Source organism: Patagioenas fasciata, chromosome 3 (assembly GCF_037038585.1).
Source record: "Patagioenas fasciata isolate bPatFas1 chromosome 3, bPatFas1.hap1, whole genome shotgun sequence".
In the NCBI taxonomy this organism is placed as follows: Eukaryota; Metazoa; Chordata; class Aves; order Columbiformes; family Columbidae; genus Patagioenas; species Patagioenas fasciata.
Window position 1 is genome coordinate 53,751,450 of NC_092522.1, and position 18,947 is coordinate 53,770,396.

General features: G+C 35.7%; 1 protein-coding gene across 9 annotated transcripts in view; it reads right to left on the reverse strand.

The window, feature by feature from the left end:
• Nucleotides 1-18,947, reverse strand: part of QKI (QKI, KH domain containing RNA binding) — a 158,406-nt gene that overhangs the window by 66,601 nt on the left and 72,858 nt on the right. For 6 of the 9 annotated variants that reach the window (XR_011738335.1, XM_071806364.1, XM_071806363.1 and 3 more), the window contains exon 4: nucleotides 5,508-5,558. The exons of the other annotated variants lie outside the window; for them this stretch is intronic. Coding sequence is in view for 5 of the 6 variants with exons in the window: in XM_071806364.1 (XP_071662465.1) it covers nucleotides 5,508-5,558 (51 nt within the window). In the remaining variant the exon portion in view is untranslated. The remainder of the gene's footprint in view (nucleotides 1-5,507; nucleotides 5,559-18,947) is intronic. 9 annotated transcript variants of the gene reach the window in all.

The window sequence follows — 18,947 nt, forward strand, 5'->3', positions numbered from 1 at the left end:
AGTGCTGCTTACGTCAAATGTAATTTTACTATAATACATAGAAATTGCTGTGTAAAAATATTATTGAAAACTCAAGTTTCTACTCACCTCACCTCAGACATGCAAAGCAACCAGCGTTTTTCACTTCAAATGTTACATCTCATTTGCTTACCTGAGAAATGAACAATCTATGTCCCATTTACTTAAATACGGGTGTGGTAAAGAAAAAAAATTCAGTCACTCACAGCATAGTGATTAACTCCATAAAAAAGTTCATTTACACAAAAATTCATAACTAGCAACCTTAATACTGGTATCTTCTAACTTGAATTTGCAATCTCAACACTTCTTAAAATGTGCAATTTCACTTGAGACATCACCTGGGTTTCAGTGGCCCTGTTTCTCTGTTCATCATACAGCAGCACTAATACAGCCCTATTACATAAGTTTGAGGGATTTTTTTAATTTTTTTTTTTTAAAAGCTTTTTATAATCACTTAGGAGTGCTTCCCACTAACAAATTATATAATTAATATGTCACTCAGTTATTCACTCACCCTCATTTCTTTATAGTTATTTCTCCCACAGTACTAAGTTCTGGAATTTTCAGATTTACAGAAGTGTGAGAAGGATGCCCTGCATTTTGCATTAGAGAGAAGTGAGACCAGAAATGACACTCAAATTAATTCTGCAGTCAACAGTCCTCGTGAAACTCCATCTATTACAGAAGGCAGTTATCCTGGTGAGTAGGTACTGCTAAGATGATGACTGACTGCCTGCTGTTCTTATTCCACTGCTTAGCTGGCAGCTTGCTCTGCTCTGAATAGTGTTCCCCTCTACAGTCTGGGGATCTTTTGGAGATGATAAACAGTCAAAGATATTGACTAATATAACAAACTCATTTTCCACAAAATATTGTTATTAAACAGACATTATGCTACAGGTGGCATAAGTTCACAGCATGTTATCAAACCTACCGTGTTGTCCAGACAGGGTGAGAGGCTTTTTTTACCCGTTGGAAACAACTGAAAAGCTAAATGACAGGGTCACTCTAATCCATATACTAACTCATTTGCTCCATAGCTAGGAAAGCTCACCAGTTAAATGCAATAGTTTTGTTCAGGTTGAGCCTCCATTCAATGCAGGTTTTCTGAGCTATTGCTTTTTGTTGCCCCCCCTTATTTTACTTTGTTTTGAGGAACAGACTATGTGAGCTTTGTGTCGCCTGCTCTGGATTCATGCTATGGTAATAGTCCTAAGCAGCGCATAAATATGAGTGTAGTTGGTTGTTCATGATTTATTCAATTTTTTCTTCAATGGTGACCCACAATCAGTAGTACAGTACTGAGCAGAAGAAAGAAAACAGCACTTCAATAGCATTTTACATAGCATTACTGCTAAGACTGTTAGATTTTAACACATTTAATAATAACAGTCTAGCCTTATATTTTATCTCTTTTTTTTTGCTAAGCTATTAAAACATCTAGTTAACTCTAAAACTATAATAATTTAATGTTATAGTAATTACATAAGCATACATTTATATATCTTTGGGTTTTAATCATTACCTCCTCCTGAAATAGTTCTATTCTTTCCATATTTACCCAGTTGCAGCAACTACGAAACAAATTTATTTGTAAACAACCCATACAACAGTTCATGACAAACAGAAAGTATCAGGCAAGATACTAATGCAAATTCAACAAAACTAGCTTCTACTTTAAAAACAAAACAAAATTTTGTTATAGAGAATACAGAAAACTCCCCAAATTTGTCACTGAGTGGACAACTTAGAAAAAATATTAGCTAATGAACTAAAGTTGAGTCCTTTAAAGAATTCGGAACTACTGACTCAAATTATCTCAGCACACAAACTTTCCATGTATTTATGACTGAAACCTTGCATATGGGCTGTAATTATACTGTTTTACTGCAGCAGTTGCCTTCAAATACTTGCTACAATTATAAGGGATTTGACACACCCACGTTACAACCTACATAACTCCTAAGTGCGACCACAGCTCTAAACCTTCATGGTCAATTTCATGTTCACAACTCTATTGATTATATTGACTGTAGAACAGGGATATCCAGCATGTGGCACCTGTTCTCAAGGCTATATTAAAATGCAGTAATAGTCATACCAGTTAAAGACTGCACAGCTGAGTACTGATATTCAATGTTCTTAGGAATACAGCTGATAATATATTAGGGAAGCCTAACATCTCTCTATAGTACGGAGAGGATGGATCTTCAGGATCAGTATTCCCCCTTTAACTCTCAGGTGACATAAATTCAGTGATTTAAAAAAAAAAAAAATTCAGTAAGCCAGTGGGTGGTTCCCTTCAGCAGTACCACTTTAATGACACATACGATTTAGAATATTGCACCCATGAGTCCTCTCTGGCGGCTTTCAGAGAGAGCTCTCTGGTTCTTGCTCAATCTATCCCTCAGGTCAGGGTTTGGAATTCTTCGTTTACTTTCTACACTTAATGAGCTGAAAACCACTTTTCTTTCAGTTTATTTAATACACTATACACTCCATCAGTTCTTTATACAGTATGTCTGCAACACATAAAATCAAAACCTTGTGAAAATATTTAATAAGAAAAAGTAATTTAAAGTGAAATTATTGAAATACCTTTTCTGTAAAGGAGTAATTATGAAAAAATATTTATGACTTTGTAAATGTGAAAATAAAGCCTAATAAAACCCTTGCTCATTACATAAACACAAAAGAAAGTTAAAGCCACACTTAATTCTAATTTGAAGCCAAATATCGCAATATTTATGTTGCATACACACATACCAGTCTTAGAGACAATGTCTAGATGTTCATCCTTTTAGACCACAATTATCAGTCCTACAACTGCTGTTCAGGAGACAACAACAGCCTTCCAAAAAGGCAGTCAGTTTCACATTAACTTTTTGAATCCTGCAGATTTTTGTAGAATGTACAAAAAAATCCACCAAAGGAATGTAATTTTTTTAAAAATCTCAATAAATAGTGAATCTGCTGACATTTTCATTTACAGGATTGAGTGAGTATACAAAATGAATAAACTACAATTAACCAAATTATCACAGGTCCATTGCAAGTCACTGTTATGTGAAAAATTAAGACTTACTTAAATATGCAAAATTTCAAGTTCTGCTTTTTCAAAACAATGCCCAAAGAGAAGCATGGGTAGATCTAGTTACTTCTTCAGCTCAAGGATATCAACGAAGACAGAAATATAATTAATAAATATTAGACAGATTAAAATAACTAAACAGAATATTATTACAGTATGAAGCCACAGAAGCCAAGTAAATCCTTGATGGGTTAACCAAGTCTAAAGACATATGAAGTGTGTAATTTTTAATAGATTCCAGTACATTATCAAAAAGATACAAGAAGTTATTAAAAAAATTAACTGCTTCTACTCTTCAAAAGACAAGTTCCAAACTTGTTTTGCTAAAATGTCCATTATATATGGTTTTAGACTGCATGCTTACCTGCCCACAGAAAAATAAAACCAAAGCTTTACAGTTTAAATTAATACACTTCTGAATAACAAAAGTTAAAGTAAGATGGTAAGGCTGGGTAGAAAAGGTCATTATGTCCATGCCTTTCTTACGTTCCACAATGGTTTCACCGATCTTAAAAAATAAGACAGCATTGTGCATGAATTAAGGACAAATATAATTACACAGTCTGTTCACATGCTAGAGAGATAGCTAGAAGGTGGTTTCCTTCATTCTAAATGTTTCCTACTATTCAGGAAAGCACAAGCGTAATCCCTTTGTTCAAAATGCACTTCCAACAGACGACAAAGATTTTCTGTCAACTGACAGGTGCTGACCTCCCACTTCCTGACCTAGCCACTTGCTTTTTCCTCTCCCTTCTTAAACTGGCATAGATATTCAATTAGGTCGATACAGTTTATCAACTAGCAAAAATTTTTAGCCCACTGAACTATACTCTCACATTAGCTGACCAAAATTTAGTTTTTCCTGTCCCCATTGTAACCCTGTAACATGGAATAGCACAATTTCCCAAAAGAGAATTTGGGCAACTGTCCTAAATACATGTAATCTGTATTGTTATAAAATGATGCAAATTGTCTCTTTTTATTGACGATAAGGAAGAACAATATCCAAAAAACCCCACAAACCTAGCTTCCTGATTGATTAGGTTTGAAGAGGGTTCTTTACAAAGCATTCAAAGTTACGTACAAATTAACAGCAGCAGCACACCACTTGTCATTATTATTCTCATAATTGTAGATTGCCAACAAAATGAAAATATCTCCAAGTATTCACTATTACATTTTAATCTTTGCACTGTATTATGACTTAATAATTCATCCAGATGTATCACAAATGAACTTCACTACTTCCAAATACGAAAAAATTGCCAAAGCCACTGAGAAAGTCCAGCAAAAAGTTCATTAGTGGTGGAGAGAACAGGTATTTTAAACCTGTATGCTCCACATTTTGTGTCTAAAAAACAAGTTGGGGACCCTGCATTTACCATCTGAAGATGTAAAAAGCATCATCTTCACAGCCTACCAAGAAGCCACGGTCATCCAGCGCAACTAATTCCAGAACCACACTATGCCTAAAGCCTGTAGTCCCAAAACAGTTTAACCTATTCTAAATCACTGCTGCTAGTCCCATCCTGAAGTACTACACAGCTTGCGATCCAGTTCACAGTTCCCAAAAGCAACAGGAAGTATCCAGCTTTAGTTTTCAGTTGGTTTAGCACTGAAGCAGGTCACCACAGCCATTTAAATCACCAGTAACTGTCGCAAGAAAGGCAAAAAGCATGCCCAGCCAGGGCTATGAGACTTGTACTGAACAGCAGGTCCTGTTTTCAGTTCTCCTAAGAGCAACCTGAGATACCTGAAGGAGTCAAATGTCCTGATGAGCAGGAGCACTCTGAGGCTGACTGATTTTTAAAACTTCAGCAATACAGATGGATAGATCCTTGCTGTACCTCCAATACAGCCTTCAGAAAACAACAAAAATACCAATTTAAGAACACAAGTGATACCTTCAGGAGAAACTCAACATGAGCTCTCAGAAACGTCCCCAGCGTAGAAATAATTATAGGTTTAGACCCAGTACATAAGAGATTCTTGAACTGCCCTTAGTGAGAACACTGAAGAGCTGATTTGAACACCAGCAGTTGGAGGTAGCAAATATGGGTAACTTTTCTTTTTTAATCACTATGATGAACGACCCAACAGAATTTACATTTTGAATATGGGTTCAAAAGAAAAGATTTCAACAACTATTACCATGAAAACCTTACTTATATGAAACCTGTATACTTTTTACACCAATTGGGCATTGCAACAGCATGTAACTGATGTGAAACCTGTCAATAATCAATAAAGGCGTAAATATTTTTTTCCTCACATCAAGCAGACAAAACAAATTCACCATTTGGGGAAGGGGAAGGTTGAGATTCTTCGTCAACCAGGCTCTCCTCAAATTATAGGTGATTTGCAAAAGCTGACAAGAAGTAAAACATTTACTTGCCTCTACCTCCAAAACTGTTGGATCATGGTTGTTTCTGCTCTTAAAGGAGACCTGAAAAGCAAAAGAAGATTGGGCTTGTGCCCTATTTTGCTTCTTTAAGATGTTTAAGAGAGGCATGAAGAGTTGAAATTAGGGCTTTTATTTTACCCCATCATGGGCACAATATATTCCTTCTTTTTTACCCTTGAGATTGAAATCCCAAGAACCCATAATATAAGACAATCTAGTTAAGGGAAAACAATGCAAGAATCAACAGAAGCTAAGTCAAAGAAGAAAGAACAAACTTCAGTTTTCTTTCCCTTCAGCCCCCAAACCTCTTCAAGTTCTCCTTCACTGCCATGAAAAACACTACAAAAATCCCTTTCTGGAGCTAAGTATTCCTACACTATTGCTACTGGTGATTTACACACAGTTTTATGAATTAACATTATATATATATATGTATATATATGTTAAAAAAACAAAACAAAACACACCACCAAACCACCACCACAGTTAGAAGTCTGATTGAGAGTATTTTAAAATACACAGCAATTGGGGAAAAAAAAAAAAGCTCAAGTCCTTTTCAGGGTCTCTTTATATTTCAGAATAGCAAAATAAGCAGAAAACAATTTTTAGAAGTTCTTTGCAAATGGGGAAGAGTGAAAAATCATGAGCTGGCTAGCTATAAAAGGGAGATAAACACGACTTTCTCTTCCACTGCTAACATGCCTGTGAGACAGTCTGTATGTATACTATAGTGACACAGTTATCAGAACATAAAAGCTGCTGCAATGGTTTTCCTAGAAAAACAGTGCCTTTCATCTGACAGCATGAAACTAATCTTAAAAAAAAAAAAATTAATATCAGATGCAAATGAGCAAGGGGGTAGCTTATGAGCAAAAGGATAGTTTGTTTTAACTAATACTCATTACTGTGTTGGGGCAACCATTATAGCTCATTAATTTTAGGCAAGATGGGATGGTGCCATGGAATGAGAATCCTTTTCATCAAAAACTTCTGTCTTTACTGAATGAAATTAATGGCAAAATAGCGAACTAAGAGTTAAAGTAAAAAACATTTTAATGCAGACACTCATGTATTTCATACGATGGAATGTGAAGGTGGAGTTCAACTCTGCAAGTTGAGTTTAGTTAAGAACCAGTTATCATTGAAAATAGTGGTCCTGACTCTGCTACTTGCCCTGAGCTGCCCCTGCTACTTAAAAAATTGTGCAGGGACTGATGTAAGAAACTCCCAAACTCAACTGACTCCTGAAGATACACATGAAACAGCAGGAACGGATGTCCTCTGACCTTTAATAGAAACTGAACATTAGATCAATCCAAACAGTGCCACACCACTCAAAGAAAACCTTAAATAATTTGTGATAGCAAGAAGATTTTGTCCTTTGAGGACTACTAATATGATTAACTTACAGGGCTGAGGCATTACTCTGCTTAGGAGTGTGCGAGTGTCTTGAATTCTGCATAATTTGACGAAAATGTAAGTAAATCACAGAATCACAGAATGGTTGTGGTTGGAAGGGACCTCTGGAGATTATCTAAAGCAGGTTCACCTACAGCAGATCACACAGAATGTGTCCAGGTGGGTTCTGAATATCTCTACAGAAGGACACTCCACAACCTCTCTGGGCAGCCTGTTACAGTGCTCTGGCACCCTCAAAGCAAAGAGGTTCTTCCTCATATCCACATGGAACCTCCTGTGCTTCAGCCTGTGCCTGTTGCCCCTCATCCTATCTCGTTGGGCACCACTGAAAGGAGTGTGGTCCCATCTTCTTGACATCCACCCTTGAAATATTTATAAATATTGATGAGGTCCCCTCTCAGCCTTCTCTTCCCCAGGATGAACAGACCCAGCTCTATCAGTCTCTCCTCATAAGAAAGATGCTAAAGACCCTTTGAATTAAATTCTGATTTAAGGACATCTCTGGTTATTTCAATACCCATTACACCACCCACTTAAAGAAAAGTGTATTTATATTGTGTCAAATTCACTTCAAGAATACCAAAAATACCAGTGACACTAAAATACCTTACTTTTTTAGTCATGTTTTTAATACTCCTTTTACTATGAAATATATCCTACCCATGCAACTATTTATCTTCATACACCATCCTACATAAGCAGCTATTTTATACAAAGCATTAAATCCCATTTAAATGTTATCACAGTATCACAGTATGTTTGGGATTGGAAGGGACCTCAAAAGATCATCTAGTCCAATCCCCCTGCTGGAGCAGGAACGCCTAGGTGAGGTCGCACAGGAATGTGTCCAGGCGGGCTTTGAATGTCTCCAGGGAAGGAAACTCCACAACCTCCCTGGGTAGCCTGTTCCAGTGCTCTGTTACCCTCACTGAGAAGAAGTTCTTATGGAACAGAAGAAGTTACTAAAAGACCTTTCAAAAGAGTTGAGAATGAAAGTACCCCAACTACCAGTTTCATTGCTATTCTCCACAATAATGTACAGTAATCTGAAAGAAATTTATCTTCTGCTGTAAATTACAAACAATGCCTAGACCATATACTCAAAGTTCTTGCTGCAAAAACGTATGGTCTCACACAAAAAGGCTTTTTTTTTTTGTGGTGGGTAGGCAACCATACACAGCCCTGTAAGCCAAGCCATCCTGTGATACTGAAATCCATGCATTCTGCAACTTCTGTACATCCTAACATTCATGCCCACCTCCAAGTAACTACATAGCTCTTAACACTATAACCACTGTAACTGCTGGTATGAAGGCAGAGTAAACAGACTGGAATTCAAAGTAGTGGCAAAATATCTACCTTTGATACGTATCACTCTTCGTAGCTGCAGAAAGCAAGAAACTGTTTATAACAACAGAAAAGGTATCTGTAAAAATCGCCAATAAATCAGCATTTACGAATACATTTGGGAAAAAAAAATGCCTTCTGTTATAGTTGTCATTATTTTGTGGAGACTTAACACCTTATTGTTACTATTCTTCTGATCTCTCAGGCCTGATCTTGTTCATCTCAAACCTGCTGCAGAATTTCATTTCCTGGTGCCGTTAGTGCAATCATGCTTCACTTCCTCTGTTCTCTTTAAAAATCCTTGAAGACAGCCTCAAATTTTTTGCACAAGTCAACATACTCCTTTTTCTTAAAACAAACAAACAAAACCTCCAACAGTCATCCTAAGCCTGTTTAAGAAGTTTTTCTTAGCTAAGGTAATGTCAGTAACAAGACACACAACAAAAGCCCAGTACCCAAAATCATTAAAACTTCTTGCTGAAGACTCTTCTTGAATTCAGGATTAACAAGGCATTGGCTACTATAGAAGTGCCCCATTCACAGTAGGAGCAAAGCAACAGAATATTTTTAAAAAGATACTCAATTAACATTGAGTTATCTAAGATTACATGTAGGCAGACCATACTGGAACCCCAAAATTTTAGCTTGATTCTTATCGATAAACTATTTCCATTTTAGCACACAAAAAAATATATGTATGAAGTCCATAATGCACAAATAGAAAAACTCCATAAATTCAACCTTAGTGTAAAATTGTTACATGCTTTAGTAGTATTCACATTATGTATATATAAAGAATGGAAGTTTTTGTGATTTATATAAAACTTCGATAAATGTTTCATTTTACTGTATTGAAATTTTATTCAGTATATTGTACTGTTATCCCTCTTTTAATACTCAAGCTTAACTCTAAGTAAATTTCTTTCAATTTCAGAGACTTTGACCAGAAGGAATCATCAGGATGATCTAATCTGGCCTCCAATATATCATAAGCCATTACTTTTCAACAGAAAAAGAACTGCTCTGACAGTAATCATTATAAATTGGTTTAGAGCGTATCCAAGGTCATCATAATTTGACTCCGCTAATATACGGAATTAAAGTTTGTTTCTAGATGGATTCTTGACATTTTCTTGAAGAGAATTCTGAATCACTCAAAATCTTATTAAAAAAAATTCTTAGCTTTGAGGCACAGACATTCCAAGGGCAAAATGGCAAATTATCCTTACTTTCTTTCACAGTAAATCTTGATATTTTTTTTTTTTTTTTTTTTTTACCCCTTAGAGAATCACATTCTCAACCATCTGGCTAAGAAAAGTGAGAGAGAGGATAAGAAACATAAATATCACCACTATCTACTTTAAAATCATACATAGTTGTGCTCAGAATTACCTCAGTATACTTCAAATACCAGATGCATGCAAGTACATTGTTATGAAGCTAAAAGGTACAAATGTGAAACATGCTCTAGAGGTCCCAACAATAAATAATATATTGTTTACATTCTCAGTGTTTTAGTTGTTGATTCTACATAGACAGGATCTAAATCTGCTGCAAACTATGATTCATTGTGTACATCTGAAATAAAAACAAGTTTTATGACACTTTCAGTAGTACTGTTTGCATAAGAGAGAAAAAAAGCATGTTTAGCAGGTACATACACTTTTCAAATGACAAGTACCATTAGCTCAGATTACGGGGAGAAATAAGGCGCCTGAATTTTTCTCACGTGGTACGTAAACCCTGTCATCAGATGCTTAACAATCAGTACTTTTTTGGAGGACTATCCAGAGAGCTGAAGTCAACTCACAGCTTCTAGACTTTTCAAGTCCTAAAGCTCCTTGGTAGAAGAAATTTGAGGACTTTATTTTTCCCAAAGGTTACTGAGATAGTGAGGTTTTGCTACTTGAACAACTGTTTGACTTAAACCAACATTTTTGTCCAACTTCAAAATGAAATTCAGAAAAAAATGTTGATCAGGTGAGTACAAAGCATTACCCAATTTGTTCCTTCCAGCTGGCATTTTTCAAAAGAAAAAATAAAGTTAGACTGGAAGAGATTTTCCATTCAGTCTTGCACTTAGGAACCTTATTCTAGGCCACAAATCAAATCTACCGAAATTCCACCCAAGAGTGACTGCAACTCCTAGAAGGATTGTAAAGAACATAAAAGGAAAAAGAGTCTAGGAAAGGCAATCGCTAAAGGAGAAAAAGTTCATTTACTTATCCACAGTTTAACACTAAAACCAATTTCAACACTGATATTTTCCTCTCTGCAAAAAGATCTGCATGTAGAAATTAGGTAACAATAGAGCAGATTAATACCTATTTAAAACTGACTATCACCTTTTTTTTTTTTTTTTAATACGGAAACAGGAGGTTTCTCTAAAAGAAAACCCATGAAATAGTTCCTCAAAAATCTAACTCAAATGCATAAGGAAAATGCTCAAAAAGTTAGCAAACTATTTTCAAGGGACTAAAGTCAATGAAATGTAATCAGCTCCATTTAATTTAACCAGAAAAATCTAATAGGCTCATTATCTTTGCTTTACAGAGAACAAATGTCCATTTAAAACTATTCATTCTGGAAGAACATCGTCCTCAACTTTACCTGAAGTTGGGACTTTATACTGAATACATGAAAGTTTTTAAGGAAGCCTCAACAAACTAGCTTTGATGTTAGAAAAACTATCCACAACTGGACTGTGTGGGTTGCAAGACTTATTATAAAGTGAAATGAAATTAAAACTCCACTTATTTTTTTTTTACAGTGCAGAAGAAAGAAAATTGGAAAAACAGTTAAAGAAATTGACAGAGATCACTCCACTCCAAAACGCCAGTTCATAAAACACCCTATCAAATTTTTATATGATGCTTATCTTGTTTACTTTGTATGAAAGTGGAATTGTGTGGTGAGTAGTAACAAATTTACATTTATTGACTTTGTGAATAATCTAAAAAAATTTAATCAGTCATGTGAAAATTTATTGCTAATTATATGCACATAAATAATTTCATGAAATTTATCACTTAATATGTGATATTAATATCACTTAATAATTTACTTCAACAGAAAAGCAGACTACTTCAAAAACATGTCATTTATGAGATCTCATCTAAGCAAGGTTTTCTAGTCTTCTTTCTGTAAAACACGATAAATTCACAGAAAACTTTTTTTTTTAAAAAACCTGACTTTTCACTGCAGTTTGCTTGCAGCCTATGAAATTTCAAAGTTCCACCAGCAAATAGAAGCTAGCTTTCTGTTCTTTAACAAAGACTCTGTTTAGGTTCTCAACAAAACCTCTCAAGTTTTCCACACCTCTACAAAGTCTTTTAAGGTACTGTTTTATCTGCAATGATTTGTTATTTAATTCTAAGGTTGTATCTAAGACTAGTCATTACTGCTAACCATTCAGTATGTGTAATATGCCTTCTGTACAAACCTTATTAATTGTGTCTAATTATTGCAGGCAACCAATCATTCTTTCCAAATGTGACCTCTATTCACATAACAGCTGAAGCTCTGAAGTTCTAGTTGAATTCCCATGCATTGCCATATCCACAGAGATCTTCAAAAGAATTTCATGTACATGCTTTAAAGCTGTTACAGTAACTACTTCCTTTCACTCACTGTTCCACATTTTTTACCAAATTAGTCTAGCATCAAACATTCAGGTTTCACTCCAGAATAGAACTGTTTAAGCTTGTTGGACAGACGTTTCTGACTTCCTAAGTAAAGTAACCATGTCATTCCTTAATTTCTTTGGATTAATGAAATAAAAGCATTTTAGTGTTATTGTAACAATTCTATAACCTTTCTTATTGTCCACTGAAGTTATTTGTACACTTTCAATTTTAGAATATTCTTCAGCATTGCTACATGAAGGAAACAAAGATCCACACAGATTACCACATCTTTCTTCTACATTAACTTTCTTGCCTTACTCCTCCCTTGTTTAGATATGCAAAAAAACAGCTGCTACTTAAAGAATCTGAAGGGTTCCCAAACAAAATACTGCATTCAGTTTTTTCACACACTTAAAAAAGAGGAAAAGCTAATTATAAAATCTTGCAAAATCAGGTCTGAGGATGTTTCTTTATTAAAAAAAAAAAATTAACAGAAGCAAAAAAACCCCTATATTAACAGAAGCCAAAAAAACCAACTATGTTAGAAACCATGCTTCAACTACTTGGAATAGAAAAGTTCGGGCAATAAATTTTATTAAAAACAAACAAACAAACCAGAAACACTCCTTTTGACAGGTAAGCAATGCAGTACAGTTTCAAAAAACAGTGCAACAAGGATCCATGACAACAGACGCTTCACACAGAGGAATGACATCGGACAAGTTAGTGCAAGCATGTTTGAAATATATAACTTCCACGTTACAGTTAAGGATTTTTTTTTTCCTAACTTCTACTATGGGCACTATTAGTAAAATTAAATATTTCAAAATAATAAAAAATTAAAACCACCAAAAACAGCCTCACAACAAAAATACAAAACTCAATTTTCTTTACTGTCACTAGGTTCATGGGGAAAAAAACAAGCCACCTCCAAACAGTTGAAAAACTCCTGTTAATTTTCTTCACCTCACGTCTTCTCCACCAGATAAACGAGAGCATTATCACTGTTTAATACAAGTTTTAATTGAGTACTGTCACTGGTGGGAAGAAAAGTGCAGAACCACTACTTTCCATATCAAACAAAGCAGGTAATTAACAGCTATTTTGGCACAATCCCTTATCACCAAAATACACAACACTGTTAAGTTCTCTCAATGCCAATGCTTTGCTTCAACAAAGGAAGGCTGATGTTTCAGGGTCACATTCACTTCTTAAATACACAGACATAAATTTACTGCTCAGTCAGACACCTATAATTAAACACAAGAAGAATATAATTCTAATATTCAGACAGGCTTGCATATGAGTGGGATATTTCCCCCTGTAAAGATGATTGCCTTTCATTTTTTGGTTTCAAGTAGCTACAGTTCACATGGTTTTGATTACACAGCAATTAGATATGCAAATATGAGGAGATAAAAAATGCTTTTTTGAATGTCAGATTGTAAGCAATCAAGCTTATTCTTTTCTCCTGTACACACAAGCTATTCATTAAATAGCTATTGTCTTAAAAACATTCCAACAGATTGCATTTATCAGGGTTTTAGAAGCAAATATTGGAGTGCACATTACCCAGAACATGGCTCATCAGGGAATGAAAACGATCTTACCATTAATTTAATATATACAAGACAGTGGTTAACTAAGATGGAACTAAATACCATATTCTTTTGGCACTTCTCCCACTACTGTTATGATCAATACCTAAGCTCACTGCATCTTCAAATTAACAAAAAACTCACTAGTTTGTATATCTAATGATACTGTGTTGGTAATATATTTTATAGTTAAAATGCAGAATTATGGAATATCCATTTTTTCATTGTGTATTGAAAATACATTCATATAAAGAAGGTCACTCAAATAATGTGGCTAGTGTAATTTTGACAAGAATAAATGTTTTGATCCCCCCTCTTTTTTTGAGGTCCCTAAGATATGCTCTATTAGAAGTGCAGACGTAGAATTTAACACACCTAGATCAAATATCTAAGCTCGATTCTTTGTGACACATTTCATGAGGCCTCTAGAAGCAGCCCACAGCTTCAGAGGTCCAGTGCTCACAAGTTAAAATGGTGGGAAGGGATATCTGGCAGCAGCTCTGAAGAGCCCAGAAAAGCAGACCTACTGGAATACTGGATGGACTAGCCTATAAAATACTGTTAGCCACAACCATGGGGTGCCATCAACAGTTTGAAAGCTGGCTCTCACAAGATCCTGGCGAAGCAAGAACAAAATGGAATGAGGGCAGGGGTTGGTCAGTCGTTTCTCTAAATGATTACAAAATCACCTCCAAGCTAACAGGAGGGAAAATACAGATCCCTAGAAGCAAGCCTGTGTTTTCAGTGTCTTAGCTGTGAGGAAACGTACACTAACAAAGTAGGGTGAAGCAGCTCTTTCCTAAGGCTTAGCTTTGAAGCCAGGTAACTGAAGTAAATAAAAAGCTTTCCTAGTTGATTCCATGATTGTCAGCCACCCTTCAAGATGTCTCTCGCAGGAGCACAGATCCTTTTTCAAGGTCAGGAGAGCAGCAAAAATTACATGAAATGCCTGACTCAGAGGTTTGTTTAAAAACCTGAAAAAAAATCAGCTAAACACGGAAGCCCAGTTGTGGGCCCTGAAATGTTCTGGAAACTCAGATGCAAGGAAAAGCTGGAAAGGCTTTTTACAACAACTGACATTTGTGAGTTAACATAAGAATATTTGTGACAAATTGTTTGACATTTTGAGGGCCTTCAAATTTGCTTAATTCCTTTCCTTTAAATGTTAAACTTGATTTTCTCTTTCCTTCCTCTTGCAATAAGGAAGCATAATTGAACCAGCCAGTACGGCAAAACTCATTGCTTGTCAGCTTGCTGTTGTTGCCCATGCAATGTTTATATCCCTTCTGTTGCTTCTTCCCCAAGGGTCACAACAAACAACTGCTTGAGGAGTTGGAACCCCTGCCCAATACAGCCCAGCATAAAGAATTGTACTGCTTACATGGGAACCCAAATATTCCTTGCCAGTGGTGCCCCAGCAAACACTCCCTCATCTATCATGGGATTCTCCAAGGAAGACACTGGAAAAATCCCGTATCCGCTAGTGTGAAAGGCCAGGATCTGAAAAACACACTCAAAATGCCAGATTATTGCCAGTTTCTGCATCTGGCAAGACTAGTGGTACAGCATTATCTACTCAAATTTACTATACTTAATACGCCAACTTGCAAAACCAGCCAATCGAAAAGTGGGTTTAATAGGAACATAAGTAACAGACCAAATATGATTCATTTTAGACCACTGCACTTTGTTCTACCTGGTAGATTATTCTATAAGTCATGAAACACTCATTCAATTAGACTGCAAATAATAGTTCTGAAGCCTGGAGTAACCAAATAAAATTAGACTTCCTTAAAAGAGCTGAAACACATAATCAATAGGAAATGTGTTTTTCTCTTCAAAATGTTTGTTTTTTCACATGTATATAGAAGACATGGCAAATTCAAACGGATTCTTCTTAGAAACAAAGAAGTGGTGTTTTGTTTTTTAAAAGGAAGTTTAATTTTATCACCAAGTTAACTATTCCAAAAGGATGCATTTCAAGCCAAGTTGAAGTTACTGTTTAAAAGGCTGGATACTGAAAAATTCCACTAGTCAGGCTGCAAACCCCAATTTTGGCATTTGCAGCAGCCTTGTTTCCTAACCACATATTGACTAATTTCCAGATTAGCTTCTGTATTTCAAACCACATTAATGACTATAAAATTTATCACTTATTTTGGCTTGCAACACAGTTTACTTCAAGACCTTTTCTGATTAATGCTGTTATGACTCAGTGTGAGTTAACAGATTGAAGTTCTAGGTCTTTTTGTCAGTCAAAATTTAGGTGATGATTCAATTCCAGGGTTGTCAACTCGAAACATAAAAGATTGTTTCACAGCCACCTCAAAGACTTCTTGGTCATTTGAAGCTCACTTACTTAATAGATGGAGAGGAAATACAACATATGCTATCAGCACAAAACAATCGATACTTTTCTCTATAAAATTTCATTCTAAATCTTAGATTTCTCTGACAGCCTCTAGCTTTTAGTTTTTCAAATTACATATTACAGTATCTTTTGTCAGTTCAGCAAGCTAGTTAAAACAAATGCCCCGCAAAACCCCCAGCAACCTATAAATTGAATTTTCTTGAATACATATGCTTGTAAATATGTGGGCATTTGAAATCAGTAGTACTGCATCTTAAGTGGCGTTCAAATAATTCTACCACGTGGATCAACAAAATGAGTCAGATACTTCAGGTGGATTCAGACAGTCAGCTAAATGGGGTTTGGCATTCCAATCCTTTAGCAACATCTGATTGCCAGGGAAGCATTAATCATTTCTGTACACAAGCAAGATTAAACTATCCAGATATTCATTTAAAAAAATACTCCAAACTATACAGAAACAGTGCCAGAGTTGGCATTAATGTGCTAGGGGTCCCATCTTTCAAAATCCTGCTTCTTCCTTATTCAAGACAAACACCTAATTGCTAAAGTGAACAGCAGCTTTCCCACAGAACGGACCAGGTGCTGTCAGCACTTCTTTCCTTACACTTCCAAGCACCACCACAGCAAAAACATTCTGCACCAATAAATTAAGGTACATGATCACACTAAGGAAAAAAAGGAAAAAAAAAGTTTATCTACACCCAAATCTCAGGATCTGTTGTCCAGAGTTTTAAGATCCTACAGATAGAAAAAGAACAAGCATTTTGACATGGAAAAATGCAGAAGCCAAAGAGAAAAAAATACTGAAAACTAAAAGACTATGTCCGTGCTTTGGACAGGATTTTGGAAACTGTTCCCAGAGCTCCAGACTGTGGAAATGACACATGTACAACATAGACCATATCAAGAGAGGACAGTAGAACAGAAACACCTCTTTTCAGCTTTTCATTCATAACATTGGAGTATGATTTTCCTGACTATCAAGCTGGAAGAAGTTTTCTTAAGATAAATTGATATCATTAGTGTTAAAAAAAAAAAAAATCCAACACCACAATACCAACACTAAAAGAACATCATTTCAAAAAAACCTCCAAATAATTTAATGACCCAACACCAAAACATCCACTGCCTTTTTGCCTCCACAAAACGTTATCCTCGCTGGGAACAGTCATACCAACCTTGTACCCTGGCACATGGTCAGAGAAGTAGGGAAAGACTGGGAAAAAAGTAACACCTACACCAGACTTACTAACCACAGAAAAAAATTTTTTACAATTTACATAAGTATTATAGCAAAACACTTGTATGCACTCACTGGCCACATGCCAGATCATGTCCCATGACTCATTCCTCATGCCACATCCACCAATTACCTACAGAAACCTCCAGTCAGGTCCCATGCAACTTCGGTATCTGCTCTCCACACATCTTCGCAGCCTCCGCATCTCTGCAAAAGCTAATACATTCAGAGTTCACATTCCTATAACTTCGAAGCAAGTAAACAGTGCAAATTCACCGATCGCCCTGACCCTAGGGAAATATTTTTATGTTATTTTTGCTGTTGGATTTTTTCTTCCCTTTCAGACAGTCTTCTGAATGTTAAATGATTTTAATTGTTAATTAGTAGTACGAAAAGTCTGTCACTGATTTGTCTTATGCCTCATGTTATCTTCCTTGACTGAATTACTCATGTCACCCAGTTGCAGAACTGTTTTAACTCCCTTGTTTATATTATTCACTACCTTCATGCCAATATGTAAAGTGTTGCTAGAAACCAAAACTGAGTTTAGTACACTTCCACAGCATCTCATAGTATTTTCAGGGGATAAATGAAGCACCATGGAAATTAACCCTCATTTTTTTAGAATTGTTTATAAAGCACGTGACAATTCAGAAGGTCAGTGAGGATCAAGATGAAAAAAGACAGCCAGAGGAACTAAGAGGAACCATATGTCAATGTAAGGAAAATAAATATAACTTAGGAAACAAGGCAGAAGTTCCTGAGAGAGGACCAAAAAAAACTGACCAAGTTCAAAACAAAAGGAACAGAACGATTAAGAGAGACAAAGATATCTATTGTCTTACAAAGACTCAAAAAGAAAAAAATTTCCCATAGCTCTTGTTATGAAAATATAACTACTCTGTAAATTATTTTGGATTGCACACTATACTCCCATGCATATGTTAATTCTACAGAAGTATTAGTTCTTCCCACACTAAAACATCCTGGTGCTTTTCAGCAATTCTGTGGCAAATCCATGACATTTTTTATCAGCTAGACACCTCTTCCCTGTACTTATTCTATCCATTCTCATCAAGTTTTCTGCGTAATTCTATAACATCCTCTAATGAAAGCCACCAAGAATTAGATATTCCCATTGTTTTCTTACAGCCATAGTCTTCCCGCTACTTCAACTGCCAGTTATTCCATTCTGTCAGGCACACATGAGTTATTCCCTGAATAAAATCCCTATTTTTCAGATTTTACTTCCCACATCCAAAATCACCTGATGTTTTCTTCATTTCAGGTTATTGATGTTAGAGGACAAGATTTGGTTGTCTCATAGAATATGGTACTGAATTGATTTATGACGCAAATTACATTCAAGATTTACTCACATTAACAAATTTGCCAAGCAAGCATGAAGACTGCGTGTTGTGTGTGTTCTATATCAACTTTGCAGCACTTAACAATCAAATTAGATAATTTACAAAGAATGTCAGATTCCATTAAGTCTCCCAATGAGTTCAGTACCAGCCATCGCTAAGTGTTCTACTAACATAAGAGTAGAAGGCTTTCTTTAACAGAAAAACAGATTCGTGTACCTGGTCTTAACAAACATCTGAGGTTTTCATCCCTTCACACAGGTCCTCAACACATACTTCAAATTGAGTTATTACTTTTAAACACATTTTAAGATATATTCACAGTGTGTATGCACTTCAGTGAGTCCTACATTCATCAAAACATTCCCCATTTACTGCCCAAGCAGATGTGAAAAATGGGAATAATTAGCAGACAGAAGCTGGTAATTATTCTCAGAAAAGGCTAATAAAAATGTGTAAC